This window comes from Sarcophilus harrisii, chromosome 6 (assembly GCF_902635505.1).
Source record: "Sarcophilus harrisii chromosome 6, mSarHar1.11, whole genome shotgun sequence".
Classification (NCBI taxonomy): Eukaryota; Metazoa; Chordata; class Mammalia; order Dasyuromorphia; family Dasyuridae; genus Sarcophilus; species Sarcophilus harrisii.
In genome coordinates this window covers 235,167,996-235,189,615 of record NC_045431.1, presented here as the reverse complement: position 1 = coordinate 235,189,615, position 21,620 = coordinate 235,167,996, and the positions used below count along the sequence as shown (strand labels likewise).

The window sequence follows — 21,620 nt, the reverse complement described above, 5'->3', positions numbered from 1 at the left end:
TTCTAATCAAATTAACTAAAGGTTTATCTATTTTTTTCATAAAACCAACTCTTAGTTTTATTTATTAATTCAAGAGGTTTTTTACTTTCAATTTTATGAATCTTCCCAACCGTGATAAGGATAACACAAGACCTGGCAGTTTCTTCATAAATGAAAGGAGATCTTGGAAAACAATATTCTAAAAAGAAAAAGATATGGGCTTATGACTAAGAATAACTTAACCTTCCAAGTTGAATATAATCCTACTATGAAAAAAATGAAACTAATAGAATTGGGGATTTTCAAACATTCCTGGGGAAAGATCCAAGTTGACTAACAACTGTGAAATTTAAATACAAGACTCCAGGAAAAGCGAGAAATGGAATTTCATTTAAGCAGTTGGAAAGGGCTCTATAATGATGTCTTCAAGAGACAGAGGGCAAGTTAAATCGCAAAAACTGAGCTCCTGAAAGAAAGGGGTATATGTTCTATTTTGAGGATTTCAAAAGGAAAGAGAGAAGGGAGGATAAAAGGAATATACTAGGGAGAAGCTTCCTATTGTTCGTAAATGGGGTAAGAAGAACAAACATGAAGGAAGGAATCAGGTGAATCTTACTGTTATCTTAGACCAAAGAAGGTGAAATACACACGTACATTTATCCACATACAAAAAGTTAGGTGAAGAATTACACCTAACAACAGGAGAAAGGCAAGATGGGTGTTTTTTTTTTTTGTTGTTGTTGTTTGTTTGTTTGTTTTGTTTTTTAAGAAGGAGCAAGGATAACACTTCATATAAAGCAAACCAAGGGGACTGAAGGGAAAAGGAAAGAAAAAGAAAAGAAATAACAGAAAGGAACTAGAATCAGCACTTATTGTCCATCCATTGGGATATGACCGTACAACTTGTGGCATGTAAATGTAATGAAACATTACTTTGCCATAAGAAATATGAAAGACAATCTTGGAGAATCCTGCTGAGTATAGACTGATGTAGAGTGATGTGAGCAAAACCAGGTCACTGCACACAATTACAACACTGCAACTCCCAACCCCCCAAAAAAACCCACCCCAAATCCTGAAAGACTTTAGGACTTCAATCGCCATGACCCCCATGTCTCTAAACCTCAGCTCCTGAGCTTTGCCCCCCCGTGGGCACCAGGATGAGTTGGCTCAATCCTGTTTTCTCACATCACAGGATTATAAATCTGCAGCTTGAAGAGGTCTAGAGATAATCTAGTCTACTAACCCTATTTTACAGAGGAGAAAACAAACCCAGAGAGAAGTGACTTATTCAAAGCTACACACACAAAGCATCAGGAGCACAATGTGAGCCTCGAGTCTGCTGGCTCTGAAGCTGGTCTTTGCGTGGCTCTCCTTTGCATGCCCCACCATGTCAGAGGGGTCCTGTGTGGCTGCTGCCGAGCTGGCTGGGGCCGAATCCAAGCTTTCCCCTGCTCTTGTTCAGAACCTTGGCTGAGGACTGACAGTTGCAGCTTGGCTTATTCTCTTGTTTCTGCTTCCTTTTCCCAGGGACTCTGACCTCCGCCTCATTTCTGTCTCTTTCTGTCTTCATGTCCTTACTCTGTGGTCTTGTGAGCAACTCTTCTTGAATATCCCATTTCTAATGGGCATCGGGTCTATGAGAGCACTCCAGGTGTTCATGCCCCGTTGAGATGCCCACCTCTATCTTCTTGTGTAGTGACCCAGTAGACCTGGCTTTTTCTCTCACAGTGCTATGACAGTCCAGGTCCAAGATCCTGCTGGTTTCCTGCCCTGTTTGGCAGAGACTATGCTGACTTTAGCCCCCTGGTATGCCTCTAGTCTGAGCACCCACAGGTTTCTGGATGAAGGAGTTTCTTTTGAGTTTCACCATTCATGACCTTATTGGGTGCCCCTTTTCCTCTTTGCTAGAGAGTTTCTTGACAGATCCAGGCTCAGCTGGAATCTTCCAGGTCTTTACTAGAAGCACCAACTGGGACCACCACCTGGTTCTCTCTCTCTGGTCTTCTTCAACGTATCAATGAGGCAAGGATAAATGATGGCAGAGATAAGATCGAGATGCTTAGTTCTTAATGTGCTTGTGTTTTCTCTGCCAAAGGTAATGACTTATGCTCTGGAAATAGCAGAACCAAAATGATTAACTAAAAGTTGATCCATAAGATAAGGGAGGAGCCAGTGAGAGAGCACCTGTATGAAGGCAAGTCACCTGAACTAGATGAATTGACTGACGTATGATTGTTGAATCACTATTAGTGACATTTGACGAAGTTTAGAAAAGGGTAAAATGTCTAATTTCGAAAAAGAGGGAAGAGAACAGAGACTACAAACCAGAGACCAGTGAGCCTGGCTAGGATTTCTGAGAGAACTTTAGGACAGATTATTAGATTATTAGAAAGATGGTTAGTGAAAAGGAAACAGAAACCAGAGTATGGATTAAGAGATGAAGCCACCAGCTTCGCCTTATTTCTTTTTCTTGTGTTTAGAGTAAACTTAGGTTTCAGTCAAACTTTGAGTAAGTCATCTCATGCCATTCTTGTAGAGAGAGCGGGAAAAAGTGAATGCTCATAAAATCACTTGGATTTAAAGCTGGCTGAGTGGTTGAAGGAGGAGTTAATTGTTCAATGTCCTCGTGGCAGGAGATCTACCGTGGAGGACCCCGGGAACTGTGCTTGGCCCTGAGCCACTTCCCATCATCATCAGTGACTTGGATAAAGAGAGAGATGAAATTTTCATCAAGTCTGAAGATGACGCCAAGCTGGGAGGGCGGGCCATGGCTGACACAGTGTATATTTGTCAGGATTCTTGGGAATCCTGACAGGTTGGCCAGTCCCCTGGGCTGATCCCATAAGATGAGATTAAGCCTGTCACCTGAGCACAAACTCCAACTCTACCAGAATAAGGTGGGGGAGTCATGGATAGGTATCAGGTGTTTTGAAAGGCTGGGGGCGGGGTCTGTGTTGACCATGGAAGTCAGCTCCATAGAAGTCAGCAGGGATCATGTGGCTGCCAAAATTTTAATGCAGTCCTGGGCTGCCTTCAGATGGGCAGAGCTTCCAGGGAGAGGAAAATGATTGCCCGCTGTGCTCCCCCTAGGTCAGACCTCATCTAGACTAATGGATTCATTTCTGGGCACAAAGGATTAAGAGGACATTGAGAGCCTGAAGGGCAACTAAGTCTTGAGTCCATGCCATATGAGACTGGATCAGAGGAGTGCTTAAATTGGGGAGGAGAATATTCAAGGGGCACCTAAGAACTGTCTTCAAGTATCTAAAGGGCTGTCACGTGGAGGAGAGATTAGTCTGGCCTCGAACAGCAAGGAGAGTGGAGGAGCAAGGTGTAGAGAGGCAGATTGAGGCCTGATGTCTGGAAAAGCTTCCTAACTGAAAGCTGTTCTCCCCCAAATGTACTTCCTTCAGAAGTGGTGGGTCCCCTTTCCTTGAGGTCCGAAGCAGAAGATGGATGGCCGTTTGGCTGGTAGCTTCTAAGGAGGGAATCCTTTGGGAAGGGATGGAACCAGAGGATGCTAGGGTCTCTTCCAATTCTCAAAGTCTGTAATCGTGTGAACGTCCTTAAGTTGTGTCACTGGGGACTGAACGGTCCTGCAGATGGAGTATGGCCAGAGCCATAGAGACCATCATCCCTCAAGGGCTGGAGCTGTGCCTCCAAATGCTGTTTTTAACCCATTTCTGGAGCATGGAAGCATGCACTGCAGGGTTATCCTGGGGAGGCTCATCCCAGGGGCTGGCCCTGGGCACCGGCCTCTGAGCATCTAGGAAGCGGTGAGTTGTAGGAAGCAGTAGGGGTGGAATAAGGAAGTCCGTCTCTGACACAGGCCGGGAGGCCCTTTGCCTCCTGAAGTTTCTTCTTCTGTAAAATGAGCCATTCATCCCTGAACCTCCTCCCTCCCAGGGTTGTTGTACAGTCCCAATCGATTAGAGTGCTATACGAACCTCATTTACTAACCAGTGACTATGCTTTAGACAAAGTGAACGGGCAGAGGGAAGCAAGCTGAGCTAGGGAGCGGGCCTGCCTGGCCCAGAGCTTCACAAAGAATGAAGGGAGAATCTTGGAGGCCACAGAGGACAGCAGAACCTTCCTGCTCTAGGGGAAGGCTCAGGAGGACCTGTGGAATACTTGGGAGCCCCAGAGCAGAGAGCAGTACAGGCCAGGACCATGGACAAGAGCCTGGGATCCCATTCCAGAAGAAGAGCCAGTTGCTTCTTAGGAGAGGGATGGACATCAAAGCTGATTTACTTATTTAGATTGATTTAATTTATTTAATTGGATGCTGGCTTGACCCTTTCACCAAAGATGGGGCCCAAAGGAGGATGGGGCCCAAGGAGGATGTTCTTTATGGAGTCTAAGATTTTCCTCATTGCCATATCACACTGTGGAATCAAAGTGAGTTTGTGGTCTCCTGTGATCATCAGTTTTTGTTTTTGTTTTTGTTTGTTTGTTTTTGTTTTGTTTTTTTTGTTTAGGCAATTGAGGTTAAGTGACTTCCCCAGGGTCCCACGACCAGGAAGTGTTAAATGTCTGAGACCAGACTTGAACCCAGGTCCTCCTGACTTCATGGCTGGTACTCTAGTCATTGCGCCACCCAGCTGCCCTGATCATCAGATCTTTTTAGATGAATTAGGGTCTAACTATGTCTTCCCTATTTTATGCTTATTAAATCTATGTAGGAGCCAGCTATGTTTCTCTCTCTGGCTGTACTTTTGACTTTCTCCCCTGAACATCTCCCCTTAATCCCGTCCACCGCTGGAGCTTTCCAGCTCCTTTTAGAATGTAAGCTCCTTGAGGGCAGGAGCCGTCAGGCTTTTTTTGCTTACATTTCCCTCTCCAGCACTTAGCACAGTGCCTGGGACACTGTAGAACTCACTAAATGCTTCTCACCTACCTATTCCCTAATTTATGCCTTTTCCCTATTAAGTGGAAATGTCCTAGATCATTTTGAATCCTCACTGCCACCTAGCGTGGTGGGTCTCCTTCCCAGACAGTGGCCCCTGAAAATTGAACAAGCCTTCCTGTAAATCCCTGGGAAAAGGGCTGAACCCGAAGCCTCGGGGCACCCTCTGGAGGCCTGCGTTCAAGTTCCTGCAGAAGCAGTAATGAGCACTCGGGTGTGGTTCTGACCCGGTTCTGAATCCATCTGTCCATGCTTTCCCTCAGCCCCTTCTTCCACAAACTCGCTCGAATGCCTGACCGAAGCTTCGGTAAATGTCTCCAGCCGCCCCGACCTCTAGTTTAGGGATCTTGTCAGCAATAAAATGGGCGGGCAGGGCAGGTGCTCTCCCCGGGGGCCAGGTCAGTGCTTGTTGATCCTGACTTTCCATGGGCTGGCCGGGATCGACTCCTGAAGGCCTGGAGTGGAACTATCAGAGATCAGGCTCTCCGGCCTGGCCCTCCCGGGTAGCGGTTGTCGGGGTGGACAGAAGGAAAAGTGACGGGGGCGGGGGAGGGAGGATCTCCCAGGCTGAGGGGAAGTCCTAGACCTTTCTCCACGGTCTACTTCTCTCTCCGGCATCCCCCTCCCCTCAGCTCAGCCTGGGCCCCAGACTTACTCCTCTGATAAGAGGTCCTGTAAGAGTTTATTTCGGTCTCGGAAGCAGCCTAGAGAGTGCATGCTGTCCAGGACGTCGGGGTCGATGTCCTCCAGGGATGGCAGGGATCGGATCTGCACCTTTCGGGGGATGGGCTGCTCTGGCTCCGGCTCATTCTTGCCCCCTCTGCGGACAGACAGCGCGGTCCATTCACCAAGAGCCTCCCCCCACTTGGATTTCTCCCTCCCACAGAGTCAGCTGGGGAAAGGACAGGGAGGTGGGGAGAGGGGCCCTGACCTCTGACCTGGACTGCCCTCAAAGGCTTTTTAGACTCGGGCAAATTCTGCTGGTACCTGTGCTAGGATGGTGGATGTGGACCTAGGCGGGAGTGTCCTGGACTCAGGCTCAGGCCCTCCCCCATCCATGGGCACCCTGGAATCCTGGTCCCTAAATTTTCTCCCCCCCCTTTGGGGGCGGGGCCCCCTGAAAAAGGGGGACCCGACCCGGGGGGTGGGGGTCGCGGGCTTTTCCCCCTCGGGGCCGGGCCCCTTTCCCCAAGGCCCCCCCTTAAAACCCCCCCCCGGGCCGGGGAAAAAGGAGGGGGGGAGAACCCCTAAACCTTTTCCCAATTTTTATCCCCCTCAGGGCTTTGGGCCCCGAAACCCTGGGGCCTTGAGTTGCCTGGCGGGCCCCAGGGGCCCAGGCCCGGGGGGGGGCGGGGGTCTAAGGGGGGGCCCTTTGGGTTTTTTTTCCCCCCCGCCCTTTTCCCCAAATTTTTTGGTTTTTTTGGGGTTTTGGGGGGGGGGAGGGTAATTGCCGGGTTGGTTTTTCGGGATTTGGGAAATTTTTGGGGGGGTTTGGTTTTTTTGGCCCCCCCAAGGGCCCCTTTCCTTTCCCTTGGTTTTGGTTTTGGGGCCCCCCAAAAAATAAAAGGTAAAGGGGGGGGGGGGTGGTTTGGGAAGGTTTGGCCCAGGGGGAAGGGGTTGGGGTGGGTTTGTGTGGAAGGTTTGTTTTTTTAAACCCCGGGGGGAAAATTAAAAAGGGTTTTAAGTTTGGGGAAAAAAAAAAAATTTTCCCTGGAAAAAAAAAATTTTTAATTTAAAAAAACCCCAAAAATTTTTCCCCCCAAATTTAAAAAAAAAAAAATTAAAAAAAAAAATTTTTTTTTGGGGGGGAAAAAAAAAAAAAAAAAAAAAACCCCCCCAAAAAACCCTTTAAAAATTTTTTTAAAAAAAAAAAAAAAAAAAAAAAAAACCCCCCTGGGGGGGGGCCCCCCCAAAACAAAAAAACCCCAAAAAAAAGGGGTTTTTTTTTTTTTCCCATTTTTTCCCCCCTGGGTCCAAAATTTAGGGTTCAAAAATTTCAATTGGAAAAAATATTTCCCTTTTTTTTGATTCAATTTGCCAAATTTTTCCCTTTCCCCGGCAAACTATTAATGAAACACTAAAAAGGAAAAAGGGATATTTAAAAATATGGAAATTTGGAGAAATGGATAAAAAAGGGAAACCAAGCAAATGGAATATAAATAAAAAAATAATATAAAAAATAGGTTTTAATAAATATATAGGAATAATCCAACAGGAAATATTTATAATGATGGCACCAAAAGGTAAAACCATAAAGGGCCCCACTTAAAATTGGGTATCCAATGAACAATAATGAAACAAAAACCTTAAAATGGGATTCCAATGGAGATGGAAGGGATTGGATGGATGGATGAATTGATGAGTGGATGGATGGATGGGTGGATAAGTAGATGGATGAGTGGATGGATGGACCGGGGTTGGGGGGATGGGTTTGGAAAAGATTTGGAAAAGGGAAAAGGCCAGAGGATAAATGATGGATGGATGAATGGATGGATGAGCCAATGGATGAGTGGATGAGTGGATGGATGGATGGATGGATGAATTGATGAGTGGATGGATGGGCCAACTGATGGATGGATGAGTGGATGAATGGGCCAGTGGATGACTGGACAGATGAATGGATGGATGAGCCAATGGATGAGTGGATGAGTGGATGGATGGATGGATGGATGAATGGATGAGTAGAGTGATGGAGCACTGGATGAATGGATAGATGGGCCAGTGGATGAGAGGATGAGTGAATGGAGAGCTTGCTCCATATGTCCTGGCATGCAAAGTAACTGTGTCCCCCATTTCCCTCATACTCCATATGAAGACTAAGGAGAATTGATCAGAGAATATGTACTGGTCAAAGGGCCACCAGGCACCAGGAAGGGACCTTGCTGACTCTGAAGGAGGGACAAGAAGAGCACTGACTTCCCATCCTGAGCCCAGAACCCAGGACTGACTGTGGGGGACTGACTGCAGCCTGAGCTCCCAAAAGGGCTGCTTCCTCACTCAATGAATCTTCTATGGATTCCAATGGACTGGGGCAGGGGGGAGGTCCAAGACAGGCCCTCCTCTGACTGGCAGCGGCCCTAGCCCCCCAAGCTAGACCCTATCTGAGCCCACTGAGGAGCTAGGGGAGGCACCTTGGGGATGTGAGCTGACTGTGGATGGACATCTACTTGGTGGCAGCTGTTGCCGGGCAGGGCCACAGGAGCCCATTCGGACCCTTCCCCCTTCTTCCCCCAGGAGGTGAGGTCAGCAGGTGCAAAGACCGTGCTCAGGGCAGTGGCAACATCTCAGGGGGGTTAAGGGACAGAAGGGGGCGGCGAGAAAGGAGCAGCTACAGAAAGGAAACGCTCCTGGACGGCTTCCTTGGGGCAGAAAGGAAACTCCCATCTAAGCCTTCTCTGACCTGGACTCTGAGGGACGGCCGGGGCGTGTCTGCCCTGACCACGTGGGACAGAGCCCATGGGGGAAGAGGCTCCCCTGGCCACGCCAGGCAAGGCCCCGGTGCCAGGGGCCCCCAGGGGCAGGGGAACGGGGCGGCCTCCGCAGCCTCGCACGCCAGGCGGGGACGGTCCGCCGCCCAGCACAAACGTTAGTCCCCGGGCGCGGGAAAAGGCGGGAGGGAGGGGGGGGAGTGTGGCCTTGGGGGAGGGAGTCCGGCGCCCCCCCACGGGTTTCCCCTCTCTTCCCTCATCCCGGTCACCACCCAGGCACCGGCACCCACAGGGCACCAAAGGCCCCCAACCCGCTGGGGCCAGCCGGGGGCACCCACACACCCAAAAGCCCCGCACCATCGTGCTCTCCCTGGGCTCACAGGTGCATGCCACATAAAGGCTCACACCCATGTACACAATGACCCGGGTTCCCCCCCACCCACACAGACACAGGCTCACCCCATGCCACACACATGCGGGTTCCATCCACGCACAAACGCCAGGCACACCGCGTAACATGACACAGGTTCACATCTGGCCCCGGACACAGGTTCCCCCGCGCCACACAGGAACAGGTTCAACCCACCCACACTGACACAGGTTCACACCCGGCCCACACATGACACAGGTTCACATCTGTGGCATCCGACACGGGGAAAAGGTTCCACCGCGTCACACACAGGACACAGGTTCACACCCGCATGCACAAACATGACACCCGTGCGCACAAACATGACAGGTTCACATCTGTGCGCACACACAGGACACAGGTTCACACCTGCGTGCACACATAGGACACAGGTTCACACCCACGTGCACACACATGACACAGGCTCACACCCACATGCACACACAGGACAGGTTCACACCCACATGCACACACATGACACAGGTTCACACCTGCGTGCACACACATGACAGGCTCACACCCACGCACACACACATGACAGACTCACACCCGCACACACACACATGACACAAGTTCACACCTGTGCGCACACACATGACACGGTTCACACCCATGCGCACAAGCATGACACAGGTTCACATCTGTGCGCATACACGCGGACACGTAGGACACAGGTTCACACCTGCGTGCACACACATGACACAGGTTCACACCCACACGCACACACATGACAGGTTCACATCCACATGCACACACATGACACAGGTTCACACCTGCGTGCACACACATGACACAGGTTCACACCCACGCGCACACACATGACACACTCACACCCGCATGCACACACAGGACACAGGTTCACACCCGCACGCACACACATGACACAGGTTCACACCTGCGCACACACATGACACAGGTTCACATCTGTGCGCACACACAGGACACAGGTTCACACCTGCGTGCACACACAGGACACAGGTTCACACCTGTGTGCACACACAGGGCACAGGCTCACACCCGCATACACACATGACACAGGTTCACACCCACACGCACACACATGACATGAGGCCGCACACACACACACCCCACAGGGGCCACAGCTTGCTCTTCTCCACGGGAGCCCCCCTGCACCAGGGCCGGGGGCTTCACTCCTCCCTCAGAGGCCGGGAAGGGAAGGCAAGGGAACGACCCGTGGGTTGGGGGGGGAGGAGCCTCCCGGAGGCCGGGCTTCCCCAGGGTCCTGGGCCCGGCCTCTCACCGTCAGCCTTTTGGAGGCGTCCACTTCGATCATGCCCCGGAGCAGGTTCTGACAGTCAGGGGGGATGAAGTGCGGCATGTGGAAGACCCCCCGCTTCACCTTCTCCAGGAGCTGCCGCAGGTTGTCATCGTCGAAAGGGAGCGCCCCCTGCAGGCGGGGCACAGCAGGACGGGGGTGGGGAGGGAGAGAAAGGCCAGTGAAGGGGATCTTCTGGGGGCGGGGCTCCCCTCCCCCTCCCCTGACTGACGGCCTAGTGCCCGCCCCTGGCCCCCAAGGCCTGGGGGAAGGGAGGGAAGAGGGGGCGGGGCCAAGGCTGGGCGTCCCAGAAGCATGGGGGGGGGGGAGGAGGAGCCCCACTCGGTGGGGGGGGGAGGGAGGAGACAGGGCGGGGCCCCCTTTGCCCTGGGCTCCTCGGCCGGGAGCACCACGGACAGCTCCCGGAGCCCCTCCGGAGGGCAGGGCCCGGAGCACACTCACCACCAGCAGTGCGAATAGAATGACGCCACAGCTCCACACGTCTGCTTTCCTGCCGTCGTACTTCTCGCCCTGGGGACAAGGCAGAGCTGGGGTTCGAGGCCGGTCCTGGGGACCCAGGGGGCGTCCTGGGCGGCCGGACGTGGCCGGGAGCGCGCTGGGCGCCGCCAGGGGGGCCTGGCTAAGGGGGGGCAGTCCCGACCCCCCAGGGACCCCCCCCCCCCGGGGCTGGGTCAGGGCTGCTGCAGAGGGCGAGGGGCGGCGGGAGCACTTACCCGGATCACCTCGGGGCAGGCGTAGTGGGGTGACCTGGAAGCAAAAGGGACCCCGTCAGGCACCGGGGACAGGGCCCTCCCCAGCCCTGCAAAGCCAGGCGGCCCCAGCCTCTGCTCCCCAGCCCCGGGGCGGGGAGGTTCCCATGGTCCCCAGACACCTCCAGGAGCAAACTGAGAGCTCTCCGGCCTCCAAAGCCCTGCCCCGCCCCCCCCGCCCCCCCATGGACTCTTCCGGCCCAGAACTTTCTGAAGCCTGTTCCCGTCACCCACCAAGTCAGCAATCCCTCCCGGCTTGAATCGGCTTGTAAGTGGTGAGAATACAGCTTGGATCTTTAGCCGAGTCCCAGGTGAAAATTTAAGTTCCAATTCCTTCCACTAAGATACTCCACTACTCCCTTCCTCCCCGTCTCCCTTCTCCCTGCCACCCATCTCCCTACTCCACTCCACTCCCTGTCCATTCCACTCCCCCATTCCCTGTCCACCCGTCTTCCTACTCCATTCCCCGTCCATTCTCCCTACCCGAGATCTCCCTGCCCAGTCTCCCACCCAATGCCCCTGCCCGGCTCTGCCCAGATCTACCTGCTGGTCTCCTGCCCAGATCTCCTGCTCAGTGCTCCTGCTGCCCAGATCTCCCTGCTCAATGCTCCCTGCCTGGTGCTCCCTCCCCAGTGCTCTCTGTCCGGGCTCTCCTTGCCCAGATCTCCCTGCTCAGTGCTCCCCGTCCGGTGCTCCCTGCCCGGATCTCCCTGCCCAGTGCTCCCTGCCTGGGCTCTCCTTGCCCAGATCTCCCTGCTCAGGCTCTCCCTGACCAGCCCTCCCTGCCCGGGTGCTTCCCGCAGACTTTCTTCCAAACTGACATCCAATCATGAGCGATTGCTCCTTGCATTAAAGGCCATTAAGCCGTCTCTGGTTGTGCTCCGCTCCATGGGGCTCCACGTGGCCCCTCATCCCCGGCCCCTCTGGGTAGATTCTAGGCTAGACCCTGCCCGGCTCCACCCGGCCCGCCCGGCTCCCTGCCTCCGTCCCTGCTTGCTCGTCTTGTGCTAAGCTCTTGCTCGGATTCTGAACCGGGGGTTCTGGGGGTCAAGGTCAAGTTCGTTGCCCCCCCCCCCTTGCTGTCCTGGTGCCTCTGTGAGGAAGGCCAGGGAGATAATCCCTCTCAGACTCCCCGACTTCTTTGGCTCATTTACGCTTCCTTCTCCAGGGCCTCTCCTGACCTCCGGGCCCTGTTCCCGGTCACTATAGGAAAGCTGCCCCTTCTGCATCACAGGGAGAAGGACCCAGAGCTGGGAAGTCATGGAACAGTTTCTGCCACTCTCTCCACCCCGGAGAAATCTGAATGACTGCGGTGTTAAAGGATAAGCCTCGCCGGCCCATTCCGTGCTACACTATCCGACTCCACGTTGCTTTAGGCATTTCGGGGTCCGGACGTTCCCTGTGGCATTTGGGCTCATCTGCAGCCCCCCCAGTCCCCCCACTTCCTTCCGCCGGCCCTGGGGGGAACATCTGGCTGCGGAGGCGCCAGTGCTCGAGCCCGCCGGGCAGAAGGGGGCTTAGGGAGCACGGGGTCATTGTCTGCACGCCCATTGCTCAGGCCAGGGCCTGGCACACAGTCAGCGGTTAATCAATGCTTATTGGTTGGCTGAGTGGCCCAGAATCGCCAGAAGTCATTCTCTTTTAGAGAACCAGGATGACATTTCAGAGGAAGTTCGCCCAGCTTTTCGTCCCCCTTCTCCCCCCCCTCCCCCCCAGACTCAGGAGCTCTCCTTGGCGGCTGCCTTCAGCCCCCTAAGTGTGGCTGGGGGTGGCAGTGCCCAGTGCCGGCCAGGAGGTGGCGCCGGGACCCAGCGGCTGCAAGGAGGGCCCGGGCAGGCTCCGGGTGGGACCCCCGGCTGCTGGAGACCCCCGGGGTGCGGGGGGCTGGGGAGGCCGGCCAGGAAGCCGGCACCACTCACCCGCAGCTGGTTTCTAATAAGCTGTCCCCAACCTGCAGTGACGCCATCCCGAAGTCCGCTATTCGGATGTTGTTCCTCTCGTCCAGCAGAAGGTTTTCGGGTTTCAGGTCCCTGTGGCTGCGGGGAGGGAGAGGAGGGGGGACTTTGGGGGCCTCCCACGGCCCAGAGACCCCCAGGGGAGACTGAGGCAAAGGGGCCCGGCTCGGTCTGGACCAGAGGCCCCCGGGAAGGGCAGGGCTGACACTGCGCCCGAAGGGACCTGAGAGGCCGATGGGGCTGATCCCTCCTGTCAGGAACCTGAGAAATGGGCTCTCTGAGGGTCGCCAGCTAGGGAGAGAATGAGGGCTGGAGCCAAACTGAGGCCGGTTCTGCGTGGGAACGAGTGGGGGGGGGGAGGCTGAGGAAAGGGAAGCAGGGGGACAGGGGAGGGACCCAGGGGGAGAAGGCCCTCCGTATGGGGACGCGGCAGATCGGGGTGACTGAGGCCCTCCTGGCCCCTCCAGCCCCTTGGCACCTGGGCGGATGCACAGGGCAGCCGGGAAGCCCCCGAGCCTCGGGGCCCGAGAGGGGCTCCTCTGAGCTGGGGCAGCAGAGCCAGGCAGGAGGCCTGGACCCAGGGTGAGTGCCTGGGACCCCAGAGACGCCGATCGGGGTGGGCTGTTCCCCTCCCCCCCCCTTTGATCACAGATTGCCACTGGGACAGCTGCTGCCCCAGGCTTGATCAGGTTCGCCGAGTCCGAGAACGGCTCTTTTGTCTCAGAGATCTGCTTCCTGAGGGGGGGGTGGGGGGTTATCTGATTCCTCCTCCTGTCCCAGAACCCCCCAGGGCCCACTCCCCACCGTTCAGAGACTCAGAGAATCACACACAGATGGGGGCCAATGGCAGCCCAGACTGGTGATGTCACAGCCAGCCAATCAGAAGTCTCCTGGCTGCCCAGGGGCTGCCTCCTTCTTTCCTTTGGAGCAGCCAGTGCTCTCTGGCTGAGGGGGTTGGGGGGGGGGGGGGCTTTGGGAGCTCCCCTCCCATCCCTGACAAGAACATCCTATCTCCTCTTCCAGGACCGGCCCTTGTCTTCCGCCAAGCCCGCTGACAGCCCCCCCGGGGCCCACCGGCTGGCAGCTGCCCCCATTCCCAATTGCCAATAGTTGATGGAAAGGCCTGTACCGGGCTCATAGCGGCTCCCGGACGCAGGCCTGCCCCTTGGGGGAGTCACTGGGGGCGGCCGGCGCAGGCTGCCTGCGTCGGATCCGTGGCCCCTGGAAAGCTCTGGCAGCTGCGTCTGCGCCTTCTGGGCGAGCCCCAAAGGAAGCCCTCGCCCCCGTTCCCCGGCCCCTGGGCGCCCCTGGAGAAAGCCCTGGAGAAAGCGCCTGCTCCCGCCTGTGAGGGGGAGGCAGGGGCCGGGCAGAGGGGGCACAACAGGGCGGGTCTGGACACCCGGGGGCCCGCCCTCAGCCCGCCACACTCACCATATCGAGTGGCTGTGGCAGAAGTCAAGAGCAGAGATGATTTGTCGGAAGAACTTGCGGGCCTCCTTGGGGGTCAGCCTCCCCTTTTTCACCAGGTAGTCGAAGAGCTCACCACCCGACACATGTTCTAGCACCAAGTATCTTGTGGGGAAGAAGCCAGCTCCGATTTAGTGGCCAACCCCCCAACACGCGCCGCCCCCTCGGGGCCCCCAGATCCCCCGGGGACGGCCTGTTCTGCCAGCCTGCCGGCCCCCGGGAGGAGCTCCGGGCCCTCTGAGGTGCCCCCCACCCACTGGGTCTGCAGGGTGCCGAGGGCTCAGGCTCAGCCGATCCTTAGGCCTCTGTGCCCGCGGGGCTGGCAGCAGCAGGGCTCTGAGCCGGCCGGGCCGCTCCCCTTCTCCGAGAGGATGCCTGGCACCCAGCCTGGCAGAGCATTGGCGCCTCTGTGACCTTGCCAGCTCCCCCCGGGGGCTCAAAGCAAAGAGGGTGAGAGAGGCTGGTCCTGCCCCCAGCACCTCTGTGGCTGCTGAACCTCCCGGCCTTGGCACCCCAGCCTGCAGCTGGGAGCTCCCGGGGCCAGGGGCAGCCCCAGCCCTGGTGGGAAGGGATGGGGTCCCGGCCGCCCCTCCTCAGCCCAAAGGGAGGGATTTAAAGTCATGTCCCCGCTCCCCGCCCTCAGACATCCTTGCCGGGCTTCTCCAGCCCTGGGGACTCTGGGAATCCTGCCCGCATCTGGGGCAGGGACGGAGCCCGGGGTGAGGCTGGGCTGCCAACGGCAGGTGTCCCTCTGCTTCCCTTGGCGTCCGGGACCCCAGACCCCGGCCCTTCCCTTCTTCCCACGCCCTGGCTGTGTGCTTGCGCCTCCTCCCGGGGCCAGGCCCAGGCAGCCAGCTCTGGTCCTTCTCCATCGATCAGACCCTCCTAACCATCCCTGAGCCCGGCTGCTCCATTATGCAAGAGCTCCTCCATTCCCAGGCTGGCCATGAATTTTTAAACCTGCATTTGGCACGAAGCCAAGAGCGCTGTCCATTGTCTGGCCCTGGGGGGAGGGGCTGGGACCCCCCTCTCTGACTGCAGGGCTAGTGCCCGCCTCCCCTCCTGCTGCCCAGGTGATGGAGGGGCCCGCGTGGGAGGCCCTGGCCTGGGGCCTGAGAGCCTTCCTCCTGGTGGCGCCAGGACCACCAGTGACCCGTTCCCGGGGGCAAGCCGCCGATCCCCACCCTGCAATGGGCCAGGGGCCAGGGGGATGATGGAAGCAGAGCCCAGGAGAAGTGAGCCCTGAGAGCTCTCCCGGGTTCTTCGTGCTAGTCTTCCCATGCTCAGGGGGAGTCTGGGGAATGGGGAGAGCTGGTCAGCAACCGGGAGACCAAGTTAGCACAGCAAGGGTCCTTGGGGCCCATCCTGGTGCTGGGCTAAGGACCCAGGTGAAGAGCTAAGGACCCAGGTGACGGACTAAGGACCCAGGTGACGGATTAAGGACCCAGGTGAAAGGCTAAGGGCCCAGGTGAAAGGCTAAGGACCCAGGTGAAGGACTGAGGACCCAGGTGAAAGGCTAAGGACAGATGAGGCTGGGGACAGGTGAAGGCTAGGACAGGTGAGAGGACAGAGGACAGGTGAGGCTAAGGACAGATGAAGGACTAGGGACTGGGGTGCAGGACTAGGATCAGGTGGGACTGGGATTCAGGTGAGAAGGACTAGGGCGGGTGGGACTAGGACTCAGGTGAGAGGACTAGGGCTCAGGTGAGGACTAGGGCAGGTGAAGGGCTAGGACTGGAGTTGAAGGCTAAGGGCGGGTGAAGGCTAAGGACAGGTGAGGACTGAGGGGGACAGGTGAAGGCTGGGACAGATGAAGGGCTGGGGACGGGTGAAGGGCTAAGGACGGTGAGGACAGAGGACAGGTGAGAGCTAAGGACAGGTGAGGAGCTGAGACAGGTGAAAGGCTAAGGACCCAGGTGAAGGACTGAGGACCCAGGTGAAAGGCTAAGGACCCAGGTGAATGAATGAGGACCCAGGTGCAGGACTAAGGACCCAGGCGCAGGACTAAGGACTCAGGTGAAAGACTAAGGGCCCAGGTGAAGGGCTAAGGACCCAGGTGACAGACTAAAGACCAAGGTGACAGACTAAGGACTCGGGTTAAAGGCTAAGGACCCAGGTGAAAGGCTAAGGACCCAGGTGAAGGACTGAGGACCCAGGTACAGTACAGGGCCCAGGTGTGAGACTACAAATGCCTGGGAATCCAGGTGAAAACTAAGGGCAGAGTGCAGGGACCAGGACTCAAAAAGGACTAGGGCAGGTGAGAGAAAGAGCTAGGACAGGTGACAGACTAAGGACTCAGGTGAAAGGCTAAGTAAGGACTCAGGTGAAAGGCTAAGGACCCAGGTGAAGGGCTAAGATCCCGGGTGAAAGGCTAAGGACCCAGGTGAAGGACTAAGGACCCAGGTGAAGGACTGAGGACCCAAGTGACAGACTAAGGAACCAGGTGAAAGGCTAAGGACAGGTGCGAGGACTGAGGTCCCCAAGGTGAAGACTAGGACGGGTGATAGACTGGACCCGGGTGAAGGCTAAGGACCCAGGTGAGGCTAAGGGCATGGGTGAAGGCTAAGGACGGAGGCGAAGGACTGAGGGCAGGTGAGGACGGAGCAGGACCAGAGTGACAGACTGGGCTCGGGTGAAAGGCTAAGGGCCCAGGTGAAGGACTGAGGACCCAGGTACAGGACTAAAGACCCAGGTGACAGACTAAGGACCCAGGTGAAAGGCTAAGGACCCAGGTGAAAGGCTAAGGGCCCAGGTGAAAGGCTAAGGACCCAGGCGAAGGACTGAGGACCCAGGTGAAGAACTAAGGACCCAAGGTGAGAGAAAGAGAACTAAAGGTCAGGGAGTGAGAAGGTTGGGAGGCTTGGTGGAGGCCGGGTTGGGAAGTGACAGACTAAGGACTTGGGTGAAAGGCTAAGGACCCAGGTGAAGGACTGAGGACCCAGGTGAAGGCTAGGACAGGCAAGGACTGAGGACAGGTGAAGAGACTAGGACAGATGACAGACTAAGGGAACAGAGTGAGAGAGGCTAAGGACAGGTGAGAAAGGACTAGGACAGGTGAGAGGGCTAGGGCCAGGTGAAGGCTAGGACAGGTGAAGGACAGGGGACGGGTGAAGGACTGGGACTCAGGTGAAGGACTGGGGGCGGGTGAAGGACTAAGGACTCCGGGTGAAGGACTAGGGCCTGGGTAGGAGGCCTAGGACAGGTGACAGACTGGGACAGGTGAAGGGGACTGGGATCAGGTGAAGGTAGGAGGCCCAGGTGCAGGACTAAGGACTCAAAGGACTAAGGGCCCAGGTGAAGGGCTAAGGACCCAGGTGACAGACTAAGGACCCAGGTGAAAGGCTAACTAAGGACTCAGGTGAAAGGCTAAGGACCCAGGTGAAGGACTGAGGACCCAGGTGCAGGACTAAGGACTCAGGTGAAGGACTAAGGGCCCAGGTGAAGGACTAAGGACTCAGGTGAAGGACTAAGGGCCTAGGTAAAGGGCTAAGGACCCAGGTGACAGACTAAGGACCCAGGTGAAGGGCTAAGGATCCAGGTGAAAGGCTAAGGGCCCAGGTGCAGGACTAAGGACTCAAAGGACTAAGGGCCCAGGTGAAGGGCTAAGGACCCAGGTGACAGACTAAGGACTCAGGTGAAAGGCTAACTAAGGACTCAGGTGAAAGGCTAAGGACCCAGGTGAAGGGCTAAAGATCCAGGTGAAAGGCTAAGGACCCAGGTGAAGGACTAAGGACCCAGGTGAAGGACTGAGGACCCAAGTGACAGACTAAGGAACCAGGTGAAAGGCTAAGGACCCAGGCGAAGGACTGAGGTCCCAGGTGAAGAACTAAGGACCCAGGTGATAGACTAAGGACCCAGGTGAAGGCTGGGGACCGGGGTGAAAGGCTGGGGAGGCTGAGGTGAAGGCTAAGGACGAGGCGAGGACTGAGGTCCCAGGTGAGGCAGGACCCAGGTGATGGAGCTAAGGACAGGGGTGAGAATCCTGGGACCCAGGTGGCTAAGGGCCTTGGGTGAAGGCTAAGGACCCAGGCGAAGGACTGAGGACCCAGGTGAAGAACTAAGGACCCAGGTGACAGACTAAGGACCAAGGTGACAGACTAAGGACTTGGGTGAAAGGCTAAGGACCCAGGTGAAGGACTGAGGACCCAGGTGAAAGGCTAAGGACCCAGGCAAAGGACTGAGGAAGGACCCAGGTGAAGAACTAAGGACCCAGATGAAGGATGTTTCCTCTCTAGCTCCTGATGGACCAGGGAGGCGACCTGTCCTGCTCTGCTTCTGCCTCTGCCTGGTGGCCTCTGGGTCACCGAAGGCTCCTGGATGTGCCTTCCTTTTCTCAAGGGGCAGCCTCCCAGCCTTTGTCCCAGCACTAGGGATGTGGGGAACTCGCCCTCTTCAAAGTCGTCACTTGCCCTAGTGTCTGGCTACGGTTCATGGAGATTCAGTCTGGCCCCGAGGTGGGAAAGGTCCTGGGCGGCGCAGCCCTGGCTGGTCTTAAAGGGCAGGAGGGAAGCTCTAGAGGAAATTAGGACACAGAGACTCTTATACAGCAAACCCGTTTTGACTCCCAGTGGGGTCTGAGATAATGCTCTCATTGTCCAGAACTCATCAGCTGTCCAGGCCATTGCAAGGCCAGCCTTTGGGCCCAAAGTGGTATGTTGGGACTGGGGAAAACCAGGAGGTGCTAAATCAGCCTCCTCTCCTTTTCCCTCTTCTCTCCCCTTCCTTCCCTTTCTTCCTTCCTCCCTCTCTCTCTTCCTTCCTTTCTTCTTTCATTTCCTTTAGTTCTTTTATTCCCCTTTGCTTCCTCCTTCCCTCTCTCTTTTCCTTCCTCCCTTGCTTGCTTCCTTTCTTCTTTCATTCCCTTCTTTAGTTCTTTTATTCCCTCTTGCTTCCTTTCTCCCTCCTCCTTCCTTCTCTTCCTTCTTCCCTCCCTCTCTCCTTCTCTCCCTCTTTTCCTTTCTTTCCTTTCCTTCACGCTTTTATTTCCCCTTGTTTCCTCCTAGTCCAGGATGAACATAAAATAGGCCAGCTGGGGCCATGGGAGTTCTGGCCGCTGTAGGACAGCTGAGAGCAGTTGGAAAGAGCTTCTGCACCAGAGCCTACTGGGAGAGAGACAAGGCTGGGGAGCTTTCGAGAGCTCTTGCGGGTGTCTATGACCTGAGACACGAGGGGCTTCTCTGTATAGCGAGAGCCTCAGCGGGGGCTTGCAGGCTGCCCAGGGGCCTCTCTTCTCACAGATCCTGAACCCCGGAGCCGGGCCCAGCCTCCCTCCCCGAGTCCCTGCAGCCTTCTGGGGCCTGGGATCCCTTCTTCCCTTCTCTCCTGGCTGACTACCACCCCATTCCTCCCAGATTTCCCTCCTTGTGCAGGGGAAGAACTAGAAAATAACCACCAAAGTCTTGGGGGGGGGCTGGGCTCTCGGGGTGGCCATTTCTAGGACCCAAGGCCAGCTTCCCCTCCCTCCCAGCCTGACAGTCATAAGGCCATTGAGCTCGGTGTGGCTGCCAAGGAAGGGCTGGACCCTGGGTCACCAGGTGCCAGCGGGACAGACTGAAGGTTCCCGGGTCGGCCTCTGTAATGACCCATAGCCTCCGAGGGAGGCAAAGGGGGCCTAAAGGAGAGGGAGACCCCTCCCACCGAACCCTGGACTCCCACACAAGGCTCTCTCCCTCCTGGACCAGCTCCCCTTTCTCTCCCGCTCTTTGGGGGCCAAGAGCCCGGTGGGAGGGGCTGGCAGGGCTGGCTGCTTGGGGCCCCCAACACCTCTTGGGCCCCAAGAGCCTCCCTCTTGATACCAGGCACCCCCAAAGTTCCCTGGCCCTGGGATCCTGGAGCCACCGACCGAGGAATGAGGTGCTGGCACCTCTCACTCTCTCTCCCACCTCCTGTAGGAGGGGGGACTCCAATCCTGCCTGGGGGAGACCTGGGCCTCTAAGCGAGTCTGCCCAGAGGTCGCCCAGGCCTTGGGGACAAACAGGAGACTCGGGGTGAGGGTGGAGGGGAGGACCATCCACTCGGGCACAAGTTCTAGAAACTGCAGCCTTGGAGACCGGTGACTCCCATGGATGTCTGGGGGGGACACGGGGATCGAGGGCCTCTCTGCCCAGGGGCAGCTTCGGAGCAGAGCTGCCTCAGGGCAGGACAGAGCAAGGGGAAGTGATCCAGGGCCTTCAGGACACCTCCCGGGGCAGGTGGAGACGCCCCCCCCCCATACCTCCTTTTTCAACTGAGAAGTGACCTCTCACCTGCCCTTGCGACTCTTCCCCCTCCTCAAGGAAAGCCCCCCCAGCCCCGCCCGCTCCTCCTGCCCCAGATCCTGCACCCAGCAATACCTACAAATATTTTTTATTTTCATAAACGTCGTGCAGCTTTAAAACATGTGGGTGTTCTATGAGCTTCAGGATGGCTATCTCCCGCTCCACCTGCACAGAGGAGACAAACAGAGAAGGGGAAGCCCATTAGTACTGGCTGCAGCGCCCTCTGTCCCTCCCTCCCGCCCTCCCAGCTTTCACCTGGGCTCATTCAGTTACACATTGGGGGGGGTCCCAACCCCCTCCCTCCTTCCTTCCTCCCTCCCTCCCCTCCCCCTCCCTCCCTTCCTTCCTCCCTCCCTCCCTCCTTCCTCCCTCCCTCCCTCCCTTCCTTCCTCCCTCCCTCCCCCTCCCCTCTCTCCCTTTCTTCCTCCCTCCCTCCCCCTCCCTCCTCCCTCCCCTCCCTCCTCCCTCCTCCCCATCTCCCTCCCTACGCTCAGCACTGAGCCGGGACAAGGAGGAGCGGGATCTGCTGCTCTGAAGCACAATCTGACATGAGACTCCCAGACATGAGGACACGGGGTGGGGCCGGTCCGCCGACCCCAGACCCCCACGGCCGTTCCTCCGCGGGGGCCGGGGGCTCAGATGGGGGCCAGCAGGCTGGAGGGACTTCCCGGGACGGCACAGCTACTGCCCGAAGGCGGATTTGAACCCGGGCCCTGCGGCCGCCCTTATGTGCGGGTGCGGCCCCTCCTACTAGTCCCCGCACGGGGGGCCCTGTTCCCTCCCCGAGTCCCGTCGCCCCGAGGATGCCCCACGGCCTTCCTGACCCCCGGCTCCTCCTCGGTCCCTCCGTCCCCGGCTCCCCCCCTCCCTGCCGGGGGCCCCCCCGCAGTCTCCCTGCTGCCAGCCCGTCTCCGCGCCTCCTTCCCGCCTCCCTCCCCCCCCCAGGATCGGCCCCCAGACCCTTCCCTCGGGGGTCTCATGAGCTCCTGGGGATCGCCCCGCCCCCGTCTGTGCTGCCTGGAATCCGGCTCCCGCTTCTCGGAGCCTGCGCGCCCAGCGGCCCCTTCCCTCGGTCAGGCCCCAAGCCCTTCTCCCGCTCCTCTGCCGCAGGGGCGCCGCCCTCCCGCTAGTCCCTGGGGCTCCCCGCGGCCACCCCCTCCCTCCTCCGGT

The 21,620-nt window shown here is 57.0% G+C and overlaps 1 protein-coding gene across 1 annotated transcript in view; it reads right to left on the bottom strand.

Annotated features, from left to right (window-relative positions):
- Positions 1 to 21,620, bottom strand: part of BRSK2 (BR serine/threonine kinase 2) — a 144,513-nt gene that overhangs the window by 39,417 nt on the left and 83,476 nt on the right. Inside the window, exons 3-14 of the mRNA XM_031943593.1 lie at positions 20,530 to 20,615; positions 14,158 to 14,298; positions 12,691 to 12,807; positions 10,736 to 10,769; positions 10,464 to 10,532; positions 9,987 to 10,133; positions 9,813 to 9,883; positions 9,336 to 9,407; positions 8,951 to 9,063; positions 8,776 to 8,850; positions 8,039 to 8,171; positions 5,544 to 5,708 (exon numbers count right to left, since the gene is read on the bottom strand). Coding sequence (XP_031799453.1) covers positions 5,544 to 5,708; positions 8,039 to 8,171; positions 8,776 to 8,850; positions 8,951 to 9,063; positions 9,336 to 9,407; positions 9,813 to 9,883; positions 9,987 to 10,133; positions 10,464 to 10,532; positions 10,736 to 10,769; positions 12,691 to 12,807; positions 14,158 to 14,298; positions 20,530 to 20,615 — 1,223 coding nt within the window. The remainder of the gene's footprint in view (positions 1 to 5,543; positions 5,709 to 8,038; positions 8,172 to 8,775; positions 8,851 to 8,950; positions 9,064 to 9,335; positions 9,408 to 9,812; positions 9,884 to 9,986; positions 10,134 to 10,463; positions 10,533 to 10,735; positions 10,770 to 12,690; positions 12,808 to 14,157; positions 14,299 to 20,529; positions 20,616 to 21,620) is intronic.